The sequence below is a fragment of the Lepidochelys kempii genome, chromosome 7, assembly GCF_965140285.1.
Source record: "Lepidochelys kempii isolate rLepKem1 chromosome 7, rLepKem1.hap1, whole genome shotgun sequence".
NCBI lineage: Eukaryota > Metazoa > Chordata > Testudines > Cheloniidae > Lepidochelys > Lepidochelys kempii.
Window position 1 is genome coordinate 68102726 of NC_136386.1, and position 13889 is coordinate 68116614.

At 40.2% G+C, this 13889-nt stretch overlaps 1 protein-coding gene across 6 annotated transcripts in view; it reads right to left on the reverse strand.

Moving 5' to 3' along the window:
• Positions 1–236: 236 nt before the first annotated feature.
• The window catches only part of RASGEF1A (RasGEF domain family member 1A), a 264311-nt gene continuing 250658 nt past the window's right edge, over positions 237–13889 (reverse strand). For 4 of the 6 annotated variants that reach the window (XM_073353265.2, XM_073353260.2, XM_073353264.2 and 1 more), the window contains 9 exons: positions 12829–13050; positions 12105–12191; positions 11699–11791; positions 9609–9711; positions 9003–9082; positions 8099–8290; positions 4516–4639; positions 4120–4192; positions 237–2998 (listed from right to left, as the gene is read on the reverse strand). In XM_073353265.2, coding sequence (XP_073209366.1) covers positions 2974–2998; positions 4120–4192; positions 4516–4639; positions 8099–8290; positions 9003–9082; positions 9609–9711; positions 11699–11791; positions 12105–12191; positions 12829–13050 — 999 coding nt within the window. In that variant the 3' untranslated portion in view covers positions 237–2973. The remainder of the gene's footprint in view (positions 2999–4119; positions 4193–4515; positions 4640–8098; positions 8291–9002; positions 9083–9608; positions 9712–11698; positions 11792–12104; positions 12192–12828; positions 13051–13889) is intronic. The other 2 variants (XM_073353263.2, XM_073353261.2) reach the window with 2 other exon arrangements.

Consider the following 13889-nt stretch of genomic DNA (forward strand, 5'->3'; position numbering starts at 1 on the left):
TTCAATGTGTGTGAAAAAACATGCTCTCAGCTGAATGCTGCAGTAGATTTTCCTTGAATATATTGAACTCTTCAGTGGCGCATAAGGTAAGATCAGATATCTATAAGCCCAGGCTGAAATTTTAGCCAGTCAGCTGAGTCACAAAAAGCTACATTACCTGCCAATGTTGGATCGCCTCATTCAGCCCTCAGTTGCAACTTCATCAGATTGCAAGAGAAAAATAACCACAGACAAAGTTTAGCCTGGTTGAAGCAACTTGGTTTTTATTAACGCAAGCACATCCAGTCAAACACAGAATATCCTGCTTTATGGTACAGCTTTATATGAAGCAATGCAGCTCAGAATAGCAGAACCACAGTATTTAAGGAATGTATCAAATTGAAGGAGGAAAAAAATTAAAAACAAACCCATGTAGACACTGCACTGATTTCAAGTATATACTAGGACTGATAGACCAGTGAAGTGCACATTCATGTAAAAGCTTTTTTTCAATACACATACAGAACGTGTTCTAAAATTGCATTTCAAATATATATTTTCTTAAATTTTAAGCATCCCTTTTAAAATTTCAATTACATAAACAAAGCTGATATACAATCCCTTTTATAGTGTCTGACTATATCACTAGCTAGAACATCTCTGAAAGTGCAAAACACTGTAATAATACAGTATAAATATTCTTACTCTACCCCAGGGCTGAAAATCAGTACTTCAGCACAGGAAAAATAGCAGCAGATCACAAGAAACAGAGCTATCCTCTCTCTCTCTCTCTCTCTTTCTGAGCCGTTGATGTTCACAGCTAGCATTTGTACTTCCTCCTTCCACTTTAATCTGTTTGTTTAATGGCAACTATTTAACTTTTGTTTGTTGCTCTTTGATCTCAGTGCTATGGGAACAGCAAAAAGTCAATTCCTTCCCCCTGCATCCTCCCTTCCCCACCTGGTGTATTTAGTTTTCATAAGAACAAATATCTAGGGGAAAAAAGCTCTCATTGGAAACATATTAAAGGCTTAACACTGCAAACGCTTACTGTGGGTAAATGCAAATGGGACTACCTAGGGTTGTAAGCATTCAGTAGGAAGCATTTGCAGGATTGGAACAGAGAAATTGCTTTAACAGACCTGATCTGTGGTCCAGCTAGTCCAGCATTCTGTCTCCAACAGAGGTCAGCACAAGATACATCAGAGGAAGGTACCTGCCCACCTGGATGAGCAATTACAGAACTAACTTTCTTATAGGCCAAGCTTCTTCCCAACCCCCTCAGCTGGGGATTGATTGATGCCCTGACACATGAGGGTTTGTATCCTTTCCGAGCTCTTGATGGCATTAAAACAATCCTTTCTAATGTAACTGTCTGGAGGTTCTCATTATCTAGATAATTATCCAACCCTCAGGCCCTAAGAGAACAAGTGCTGGGAAGGAGAACCGACAGTCATGGGTAATAGTACGTTCATAAATCTTAATCTGAGACTGATTTTTGGTCTTCCTCCTGGTTCAGAAATTATGGGAATGGGGAGGAATAAAATCTTTAAATGATGAATAATTTTTTTCTGAAATGGATAGCCTGAAGTGTAATATGAGCTGCTTAGACATGCTGGTTATCATAGCCAAATTATCCTAAAATCAAGAACAGTTAAAAGGAGAAATGAGAAATTGGAAACATCATTGGTTTACAACTCATCCTAATTTGGATCTGACTTGGGGTTTAAAGGCCTGATCCAGTGCCAGTGGATGTTTTTCCATGAACTTCAATAGGTTTTGGCTGAGGCATATAATGATAGCTTGAATATATGCCAGAATAATCGGCTGCCATAGATTCTTAGTTTTAATTGGTTGTCTGTCAATTCAGGCTAGCATTTTCAAAGACACCTATGGAATTAGATGCCCAAATTGAATGGCAATGGCATGTCTCACTCCTTTAAGCTTCAGCTTCAAAGTTGATGTCCCAGTTCATGTCCCCGTCCCCTCTCTCATTTTAAAACTTATTTTCCAAAACACACATTAGATCCATCTTGAAGAGTCTATCTAGATTAGACACCCTTTTCTTTTTAAAATAAATCCCTGATAAAGAAAATGAAAAATATTCTGCAGCCAGAACTCAAAGGATAGTTCCCAGAAGTGTTAATACTTAAAAAAAAAAAAAAAAAAAAAAAAAATAAATCTAGCAGTTGTCCCGTTTCTTCTCTTCAAAGCACGTAACAAAAATATGTTTTGCTGCACTTTCATTGTTGTAGGCAGGCATACTCTAGTTCATGTGCTATATCTTCCAGTTTATTTACAAAGTACATTATAGCTGGTTTTTAGACATCCATATTTTTATTTTGTTTGCTTCCATCCCAGAATCATAGAAGGTACACTGGACAATTTCAGTACCTTGTAAGGCACTATTCTCCGATGTAAGAGAGGAACAGCCCCACTGCGGATGTCTAAGGCCCTGGTCCTGCAGACACTGATGCACCTCCTTGACTTGAGCATGCGAGTTGTCCCAGGGATTTGAATGGGACTCTTCATTCCTTCCCTTCAACTCCTCACCTGCTTAAAGTTAAGGAGATGTGTCAGTGTTTGTAGGATTGGGACCTAACGGTATTGAACCTGTGCAGTGTTTTGGTTGTATTTGGTGTTTGTATGTTGGGTTTTTTTCTTTTTTTAAGGTGGAAGTAATCAAAAGAAAAAAGATTTGGATGTCATTAGACTAAGACCTCACCATGGATACCATCTCCCATGATACACTTCATCTCTGAGAACAGGGCCCTGCCCTTGTTTTTTTAAAATAAAAACCAAAATCCTTCACTTTTAAGTGCCTTAAGGTTGACATGTGAAATATTTACCACATTTTTATTTCATAAAAGATATTGTATATACAAAACAGACCTCAGCCAGTGAGGTCTTGTTTATCCCAACCCAAGACATTCACTATTTTAAAAACAAAGTTCTTCCTGTGTGCTTTAGATTCTGCAGATCAGATCCAAAATCTCAGGCCCTATTAAGCAGAGTTGTCCTAGAAATGAAAAAAATAAATCACATGTATTATAGCAATTCTTCCTACCACAATGAAAGAGGCATTCTTGTTCCAGGTCATGAAGTTGTGTCAGATTCCTTGCTTTTATTAATCAGAATTCTTTCTTTAAGGGCCAGATCCTAAACTGTGATAGCTCAACTTAAGTCAACAGAGATGCTGATTTACACCAGCTGAGACTCTGGCTCTAAATCGTTCCTCCTATCTGATCAGAATGGCAAGAGTGTGAATGATGAATGTGCCGTCTAATGTTAACGCAATTGTAGAGCTTTTGGAGGTATCAGAGCATTCAAAGCCCAAGTATAGTGAGCCCCATGGGGTAGTGGACAATGGAAGGTGATCTAGGCACATTGTGGCTGCTTCTCTGCAGGAGTCCTCTCCCCGTCATAGAATATCACGGTTGGAAGGGACCTCAGGAGGTCATCTCGTCCAACCCCCTGCTCAAAGCAGGACGAATCCCCAACTAAATCATCCCAGCCAGGGCTTTGTCCTGACCATCCCCTGGCATATGTGTAGAAAGGGCAGCCATAGTTTGGCTTCTTGCACTGTCAACAGTACTGCATTTCCCAAAGGTTAGGTGGGTTCAGGCAAATACTACACCCTCTCCAACACACGGGCTACTGCTTGCAGGGCAGTGCTGGGTTTAGTGCATGCTACACCTCCTGTATGTAAGTAGCAACTACAGCAGGCTCCTCCATGCATTCCTGGTGGCCCTATGCTTTCCTCTGCATTACCCTGGCATGATGTCTCCAGCTATCATTGCAACCATCATTTAATGCTGAGAAGTACCACCCTATTATTCCATCTACCAGCCTCTTCAGGGTTTCTTGAACTAGGATCGTGGAGTCAAAACTAAATGTTCAAAGAGGTTGAAAATCACTTATGAATAGTCTCGGGGCCTACATTTTAATTTCAGTGTGGTGTGCACAGCTGAGTAAATCAGTTATTTCTCTTTGTATGCAAATGGAAAGGGGAAATTTTAAAACCATCCATCCATTCACACCATACATGGAATGTTCAATTCTGGCTGTGTATATGCCGAGTGCACAAAGTGAGTGGTTCTGGATACAGAAAGGGGCTACAATTTTGAAAAGATTTTGTACCTGAGTGTCTTCCAGCTGTCTTTTTCCATGTGATTTTCTGGACCTTCACTTTCGAAGGATGCTATAAACAGAGCTAGATAATAAAACAAATAAGAGTGATCAAAAGTGGATGTGTCCAGTTTCCCTTTTCTTAAAGAATCATTAAAATAATCAATGAAATGATGTTGGTAGGTACCAGATTAGTAAAATGGGCAGTGGCAGTACAAACTTATCTATACTGCCATGTCATATTTCTAATGTGACCTGGAGGGCCATTTCAGGAAGATAGAATGGCATTCTGACTTTTTTTTTTTAAACACATTCCTTTATTTTTCCTTCTCCTGTGCTCTTCCCATGTCAATGCAACAATAGAAAGAAAGACCCACGATAAACTTAAATAAAAGACAGAGCTTTTACCTTCTTCACTGTAAATAGGTGTCGTGAGTAGATAACTCTGGATCTTCTTGTCCTTCTCAAAAGGACACTCTACTTGTTTCCATGTTATGAAATCATGAATTAGTCTTGAAATTTCCCAAAATTTCTGCATGAGGCAATAAAAATAACATACTATTAAATAAACATTTCTTTGGTTTCTGAGGTCAAATTCAGTCAGGCTCCTTGGCCTCCGGTTCAAGGCCCCTCAATCTTGCCCTGGCTGATGTCTCTGCTCATTTTCCTCTACTCCACCTTCTCACTCCCTATCCTTTCTTCTTACTGCTCCTTTTAACCTTCTTTTGCTCCAAGCTTCACACCTGCTCTTCTGGAACAGTCTGTCTCCATTTGCCAAACAACAAATATTTCCCTCCTCCTTTATATCCCACGGTCCACCTTCCTTTTTCTCCTTTAGAATCACGAGCTGTTGACCCATTTCTTGTTTTGTGTGTGTGATCTTGCCATTGTACTAAAAATTTCAAAGCAGCCCTAAGCATAAGCTCTTCCGAGAAAGGGTCTTAGTTCATTTAAAGCACCCCTTAAATTTAAACTATGCAAACAATTTTTAATAATTTATGGAATCAACAGCTTTTTTTTCCCACTAAATATTTCCAGGAGCACCATTTCTCATATTTGTTAGAATGAGTGTGGTTGTGTATGTGGTGTGTGTGTGTGTGTGGTTTTTTAAATCAAACATTGTGCTTTTAGGAGTATATACACAATATCAGAATGTGTCTGCAATTATTATTCAGGGAGCGAATCCAAGTCTGGTCCAAATTCTGCTATGTAAATCAAATGTGTGTTGTTTTTTTTTGTTTTGTTTTTAAATCTAATAGCAGCAGCCATGGACTGAAGTACTAAGTAGGTTTCGAGGAGTCTAGTGCTGTTTCTGCTGAGGTCAATGGCAGTTTTCTCATTGACTTTAAGTGGAAGCAGGATTGGTCCCAGGTCTGTACTGTAAATAAATTCTGTATTATTGGATGCATTGTGTATTGGACATTATTGATATGAGATACTTGATATATAAATGAGGGTGTGTGTGGGAGAGTGGTAACTGCTATTCCTAGGTATTAAGATGTATTCTTCATGTTTGCTGGGCAGATGAAATGAGGACTTGCGAATTATCAAATGCCTTAAAAGGATGCATTGGGCTATAGCCATGAATCAACTTGGGCTAGAAAACATGTTTTATGTTTTTTTAAATAGTCCAAAGTGGAAATTCTAGCCACTGGAGTAGGGATTCTAAAGACAAACATTCTAGAGACAACTCCATGCCCTACTCTGACTTTTCTCCCAATCTATAACTCCTTGTTAATCCTTTATTAGTGCAGGGCAAGATAGAAGCTCCTGGTTCAAGCCCTCGTTTGCTTTAGTACACTCCTCTGAGAGAGTCAGCGTTCTCTCCTGGTGCCATTTACCAGAGCTGCCACTTTTGGCCATTGTAACCTTTTCCATATGTCTCGCAATTTTCTATAAAGAGCAAATTCCTATAGGCTCTGACCTTTACTTAGCTTCTGTTCTCTGGAATCTGGATCTGACATTTGACAGACGTTAAAGTAGTGTTGTAACTACTATCCTTCACCACCTACCCTCAATCCTTTCAGGATTCTGAATGCCTTAATGTCACCTATTGCTGCAAGAATATAGACCTAGTGGTGTTAGCTTTTCTATTTAAGTTCTTTAAATAGTTCAGGCTGTCTCACACAATTCTTCCTCTGTAGCAATCTGGTTCCTGAGCAGTCAGCTAGAAATGTGCTTAGAATTCCAAACGTGCCTTTACTAGTCCAACCCATGCACCTGGGAAACAGTATCTAATGGAAAAGAAAATAGGGTACCCAACTTAGCTCGTCCTTGCTCACCTAGTGGAAGAGTCTGTTGTGTGTTCCTTCAGTACATTTATTAGCTTTTTTGAACTACTGCTAAATACCATTTGGCTGCAGTATGTGGTTATTCAGCACAGCAGCTCCAACTGACCGTCACAGAATTTGTACAGCTAAGCTTATGTGCGCTGCTTTCAAGACTTTAGGAATTTGTGTTTCTTTAAATTTCTACAGTACCTTGTGACTCCAAGTTGATCCCCTCTCTGTCTAGTCAGTTTTTTCCAGTGTTTTCTCCATTGCTGGAGCTAAGCTTGATAGACCTACGATGCAACATCCTCAACCTCCCTTAGATTTTCTCTCAACTTTTGGTGTAACATCCACTCTTCGAACCCATTGGGTACTTCCTCTATTCCTAATACCGTCTAAAGATCGTTCTGTTAGAGGTTCAGTACTTCTCTTAGTATTTGAGGAGGAACCATGTCAGGTCTAGATGAATCTTCAATAAGTCAAATTACTCAGAGAGAAACTTCAGTGACCTAGTTCTTGCCTATATGAAGTAGCAGTGTGCATGAAATGGGTGGGATTTCTAAAGCACACCAATGAGTTGCACACTAAACTAGCCTGTGTAAACCCTGTTTGAAACAGCACTACATTGATGAGCACGGGATAACTTTTATTTGTGCCAGTAGGGTCTACATGGGCCAATTAGTGCATAACATGATGGTGTGCTTTAGAATTGGATCCCTCTAGTGCTCAGTGCTGCTTCTTGTAGACAAGCCCTTAGTGTGAACTTGCTTGAATCAGGGTATCTAGATTAGGCCCAATGTCAACTAATCAACTGTTAGCAGCCCAAACACTTTTCTTGTCCTACTCTTGAAAAAACTTTCATTTTCCCTTCAGAAGAATGAAACAAAGTTAACTTGATTTCTGCTGCATCTACCCTTTTATAATCCAGCAAGGCTGCTTTTGTGCTTGGAGATTTCTTTTGTTTTCACAACATTTGCTATCTTTTAATTTTCTACACTGGCTCTTTAAAACCATCTTTTGTATACTCTCAATACTATTCTATAAATCCCTCCATCCACCTCCACATGTGATGTTGTAATTTTTCTCTTTCATGACTTTTCAAACATCTTATTATCCTAACTCCCTTGTTAGGTGGTGTTGAAGGATTTTCCCTTTTAGCATCCTTCATACTAGTATTTCATCACACTGAATTCTACCCAGCATTTCCCTCTTCTTCTCTGCTGAAATACTGTCTTCTTTCAATTTGATCTGTCTCATGTGTCAGTTTGGTTAACAGAGCCAGTTGATAAAAGTCACCTCTGTTTGCATACTTTCTACATTTGCTTGTGCATTTTGCCTATTCTTTTATATACAGCTTTTAAATATGATGTCACTAGTGTTTTCAATTGTATTGGAATGATCAGTTAACATAAATGAATTAAATTTCGGCAGTTTAAGTAAGTTTCTCTGTGTGTGTGTGTGTGTGTGTGGTGGGGGGTGGTATTTGATCTGTAATCTAGATGTACTAAATCCAGTGCATGATTTCCAGTGCATTATACTTATAGGAATTAGATATCTAAAGCTGACAGTCCTCCCCCTGGAAAACTACTTGCCTCTGTTTATAGATTACAGGCAGCCTGAATAATTTAGAAGACATACTGGGCTATAAGAATTCTCTATTTACAAATATTTGGGAATATACAGCATTTGATTATGCTACTTCTATAATTGCAGAGACCTACCTTGAAGTTTATCTGCCCATTGGGTAAGCGGTTTGTGTGCATCTTGTGCAGAAAGTAGATATCTTTAATGAACAGATTGAAAACAGGGATGACAATTTTTTCCCGATTGCTGTTGGCAGTCTGAGATCTCTGTGCTGCTCCTTGCAGGGCTGTCCGGTAATTACAAAAGTTGCTGGATGGGTCCATGTGATGCTGTTTTAAATACACCCCCACCCCCCAAAAACATTATTATGAAGTTTCTCATAGATATATGATGTAATCCAATGATTATACAATTAGATCAACTGCTGAAAAAAATCAGAGAGTAATATCTGCTTTTCTTTACTACTATTAGGATCCATTCATAATCATTCAAGACAGGCCAGTCAATGTATGTAGTTTGGATCTAAGCTTTCCCTAGCAGGTGTTTGGATGCAAGGTATTGGATTGATATTACATTTAATAAATACCTTTTGGTGGTTTAGGGAACATTTAAAGGGAACAACATGCTTCCCTAAAAGACACTAAATCTACATTTCTGTCTGCCTGTTGATGATTGTGTTTTGAGAAGTTTCTTAGTGAAAAATATTTGGATCCCAGATCTCCACTAGATGGAGTACTTTAATTAGAGATCAGGGTAAAAAAAGACACATCCATTTAGATCTAGAGGTGGGAGAAATGGTCACTGTTAAAAGGAAGTGCCTAGGAATATCTTTGGTTTGAGAATTCATTCCATTGTTAGAAAAGTGTCATCTGAAGGGAATTAAAAAGAAGAAAATCTATATCAATCTTTTTCCCATGGCAGGGAGAGGACTTCAAGTCAAGAGAAATGGTGCCAGCCATCCCCAACTTATATGCATGCACACCTACGCCTAAGGCATTAGTACCTAATTTTTATTAAACAGGGTGTAAATCTTGTATATACCTCTAAAACATCAAATTTGGCTGTTTTGACCTTGGACCAGGTTTTCTTTAGCCGTGCTACAGGACTCAGGTTCATGCCAGCTGAAATGTAAGGGAGAGAAAGATAAATAAAACGAAGTTCAAGTGTACTTTTTTTAAATGTCAGTGTTGCATTTTTACACTCATGTGCATTTTATTCTTTGGAAGACACGTCACAGCTGAGACTTCCAGCTAAGAGATTAATGCAATTTGATCTGTCTCATGTGTCAGTTTGGTTAACAGAGCCAGTTAAGTCACCTCTGTTTGCATAGTTTCTACATTTTCTTGTGCATTTTGCCTATTCTTTTATATACAGCTTTTAAATATGATGTCACTAGTGTTTTCAATTGTATTGGAATGATCAGTTAACATAAATGAATTAAATTTCTGCAGTTTAAGTAAGCAAGTTTCTCTCTGTGTGTGTGTGGTTATTGCATTAATCTGTCACGGGTGCATGATACCACAGCAGGGGGTATGTCTACAGATGGAGTCAGTGAAGCTGGAGAATGTGTGACCATGTTCATGTTGCTTCGGCTGTCAAGTGTGGTGGTCTTGACTACAAGCCAGCAACTATACTGGGGATACTCACAGATAATGGCCATCATTGAGTTGAAGTTTCCAATGTTGAAGCACTCTCTTGCCACATCAATAAAAAATTCCACTATTCTTGTCCGCTGCTTTTTCTTCACAACCTGAAACAAAGAACATGCCTTTGAGAGGAAAGGGAAGGTATGTGTGTGAAGGGGGGCGGTGACTGGTGACCTTCAGAATGTGCTATTGGAATTGGCGTCTCTATGGGCTGTCTCCACATGAGAGCTTTTATGAGGCAGCCTTAAGTGTATTCTGTCCAGATTCCCTTTTTTATTAAAAAACAGCCACTGGATTTGGGGCTCCTATCAAGTCCTTGCCCAGTTGAGGGGAAGTGCAGTTCTTTGTTCATATGCGAGATAAAGGTTTAGGGAATAGCATGCCAGACTTGATTAAATAATTTCCTTATACCAGGGAAGAGAGAGAGAGAGAGAGAATGAAGCTGCCATCAGAATGCCAAAGATGAACCAACAATTCAAACCTCAAAGAAAAGAATGCCAAACTGGTTTCCCAGAAGAGCTGTAAGTCCTAATTCCAGGGGGAAATTAAAAGGAGAAGGGCAGAGAGTGTTTCTCAAGCCTTAGGTGTTTTTCATTTTCACTAAGGAGATTTTACCCTGACTTCTTAATGACACTTGAGGATGATGACAGAATATAAATAATTTCCCCTTACTGTAAAGATGCTAATGGGTGATGCTAGTTATCTGCGTTGCACGTTTGGTTTCCTTCCCATCAGATGCAGTGCTGCATGCTGGTTGTGCTTTATCAATGGCTGGCATCCAAAGCCTATTAGTACTAAAATTACTCTCATCCCATTGGCTTAAATTTCTTCGTTAAAACTCTCTCCTGCACTCTGACCTGCAAGGCTGGCCTGGCTAATACACATGTGGTCCTCTGTATCCCTTCCATCATTCATCTTCAGCCGGGAACTATTTTTAAACAGGATATGCTCTGTTCTCTTGCTGTTGTTTTGCTGATGTCTCATTCCAAAAGAAAATGGTTCAATAGTCACAAGTTTGGCACAATCTTCCGCATGGAGACTAAGAATGTTGCTTTGGTTGCTTTAATAAATGTGTTGGCTTTGCCTGACAATCCTGGAGGGTTTTTTGTAATTGAGTATCCATGGGAGCAGTCTCTCTCTAGAGACCAGTGATAACCAATGAGATTTCAAGAGGCCACGATGGGCATCTTCGTAGCCAGTCTCAACAGAGGGTCATAGACTGAGTGGGCGTGGAGACTGAGCTGCTCACAGAGCAGCTTACTCATTTCAAAGAGCTGATATGTGTCGGTATTGATATTGCCCTAGCAGCTCTACAGACTTACACCAGCTGAGGATCAGGCTCTAAATCAGCAGCGTCCCACAGACTTCACTGGAGCTTATGCTCACTTAACTTGCAGAGCTATTGGTGCTGCGTCTTTGAAATGTTTATTGCCAAGTAGCCACATGCTCCCCAAGCTCCGGATGTGGTGATCAAATGAAAGGAGAGCTCTCACGCTTGACACAATGGGAATATGTATACAAAAAGAGAGTGTGCATTTTTCCATAATAGAAGATCCATTTAGCTTATATGAATTCTCTCTCTTCCCTTCCCACTCCTCCCTCAGCTTCTTCTCCTTTATCCTGTGTGTACAACAGCAGAAGGTATTCCCATTGCATCCAATGATGTCCCAAAATAAGCAGAATGATTTAATTGCATAAAATTGCTGAAGGACAGGGTGAGTTTGCAAAGCAGCAAAACATTTGTTTTACTACTGGTAACTTTGGGAATAGCCAAGCATCCTATGAAAACCCCAAAAAGCTACGTTAAATCAAACTTTATGGAAGTTCTCCTTCAGTGCGTGTAACTAGCATAAATATGGAAGCTATGCAGAAGTATAAATCATGGGGTTTTGAACCTATAAAACACTGGAACATGTACATAACTTCATGCATGAGGAGTTCTATGGACTTAAATGGGACTACTCATGTGCACAAGGTGGTGAATTTACTTAAATTTCTGCAGGATCTGGACCCATATGCATATCACAACAGTGTGGTTTGTCTTTAAAGGCAGGGTTCTTTGGGGGGAATCTTCTTTCCATCAGTACTCACCCGACAAATCTCTGTAGCCACCAGCATGCTGAGGCAGTTGAACCAGTTGTCATAGGCCTCCAAGGTGTAGGTTTTGGTAACATCTCCTCGGCACTGAAAGAGAAGAGGCCGTATATTAATCCCCACTAAACCCAGATAAAGATTACTGTAAATGTATCCTGTCATCACATGTTAACTATAAACCAGTATCCAGTGATGAGGTAACCTCCCTGAACTGCTGCGGGTTATGAGCACAAAGACGGGTGCAGATATTCCTATTCAGTTTTTTTTCTGCTCAGGTGGGTTGAGAGAGAGAAGAGGGCAAGGGCTTGTAGATTATGTTCAAATGTGTCCAGATGTTCTTGCCCTTTACCCATCTTCCTCAAATGAAATGTGTATGCGCTCGCGCTCTCTCCTTACTCCTTACCCACACACACACCTTGTGATTATCCAGGGAATCCATGTGGCTGACAATCTGCATCAGATCCTCTGCGTAAATGTTGCTCACCCTCTCCTGCATTGGGGAGAGTAGGAATTGTCAATGTACAAAGACCAGCATAAACAAGACTCCAGCTGAAAGGTATACCAATGGGGCCTAAGACATTACCAGAGTGGCCTCAATCTCCTACACTCTTTGCTCTAATTATCCTGATTTGAGCTTGGGCATCAACAATGAGTTAACTTGCTGTAGTTCTGTTCCTCTGAGACCCCAATATTCCGAGTGTGACCCTCTATCTCTCTCTAGTACCAGTAGGGAACTAGGAGAGATGCCTCTACCCTGGCACCAGCTCTCGCTCTCCCTCCATTCTTTGTCAGTGGAATTGGAAGGAGAGGCCAAACACTCTGAGGTACCATATGGTTGCCTTCATAATAGCTTGCTATAAAGCTGGTCCTGGCTTTTAGAGACCCAACGTTTGGGGGTGTCTGCCTCCTCACCCCTGAAAGCACTGTACCCTCTTTCTTTCCTCACAGATTTACCTGATTGCTCTCATGCATTCATCACTTCCCATCTGTTAGATTAGAGCACTTTAATTACACTGAAGGCCTGACCTTACTCTTATTGAAGTCAATGGCAAACTCCTGGCTGTGAATATGTTAACATGCAGTAAATAGAAAACGAAAGGACTGAAGTGTGGAAATCCAAATCTCACCAGTTCAATATGAGTTAGCTGCTGCGCCAAGATCAGGGGGTCACAACAGATGCTCAGTATGTCCTTCTGGGTCGACTGTGGCTTGTTTTTAAGGATGGTTCCTTTATCAGTAACAGGTTGCCTGAATTTCTCTTTTATCTCCTGGTACTGACTCCTTGCAGAAAGGGTCATCAGTAGATTCTGTGTCATCTGGCTGATTATCTTCTTCACGGTTCCATTTTCCTAAGATGACAGAATCATTGACTAGTAAGAACCTTTACTTTGTACTGTGAGTAGAAATATGTGATTGGTATTAGCAAGGAATTTCTGACAGGTTAATAATACTTCTTAGCATCCAGTATCTTCCATTCTATTATCAGAGCTGCTTTTCATGTGGCAAATGAGCCCATCTCAGGGTACTCTAAATATCCGTGTTGATTCGCAAATTAAAACTCTCACACCCTCCTCCCCAACTTTGCTTTCAAAAGCTTAGCAGCCATTGCAGCATCTCTTCTTGGCTCAGAATACATTTCAAAAGCGACTGGGTCAGTCATTTGGAAGCAGGTGTACTGAAAGGCTGTGGGTCTTCTGCCTTTGTAAGGCTTCTTGTCTTTTTCTGCTTAGGAAGTGGCAAAATACTTGCTCCTCAGTCATGATACCAATAGTCTGGCTGGCCTGAACAGGGTCATGGGAATTCCCATGCTAGATCACACTCATGAAATGTTCTAGCTCAGCATCCTGCCTGTAACAGTGGTTGGCTGTGCACCCTGCAATTCAGAGAATGCCCAAAATTTCCACAGTGCACTTGGCCAACAAAGGTGCCTTACTTGAATTTTCCAGAATAGAGGTATGAAAAAAGACCCGAGGGAAGAGCATAGATATAAGCTGTTTCACTAACTATATTTCTACTGATTACGCCATTCAGATACACGCACTTTCCATGTTGCATTTCATTACTAATTGGCAATCTGTGCAAGTTTAGTTATTTCTGCTGTAGCTTGATTGCACATCTCCAGCTTCTGATGAACATTTGGAGCTGGGGATGCAAGACCATGATGGTCCTTCATGAGTCCAGCAGTTGT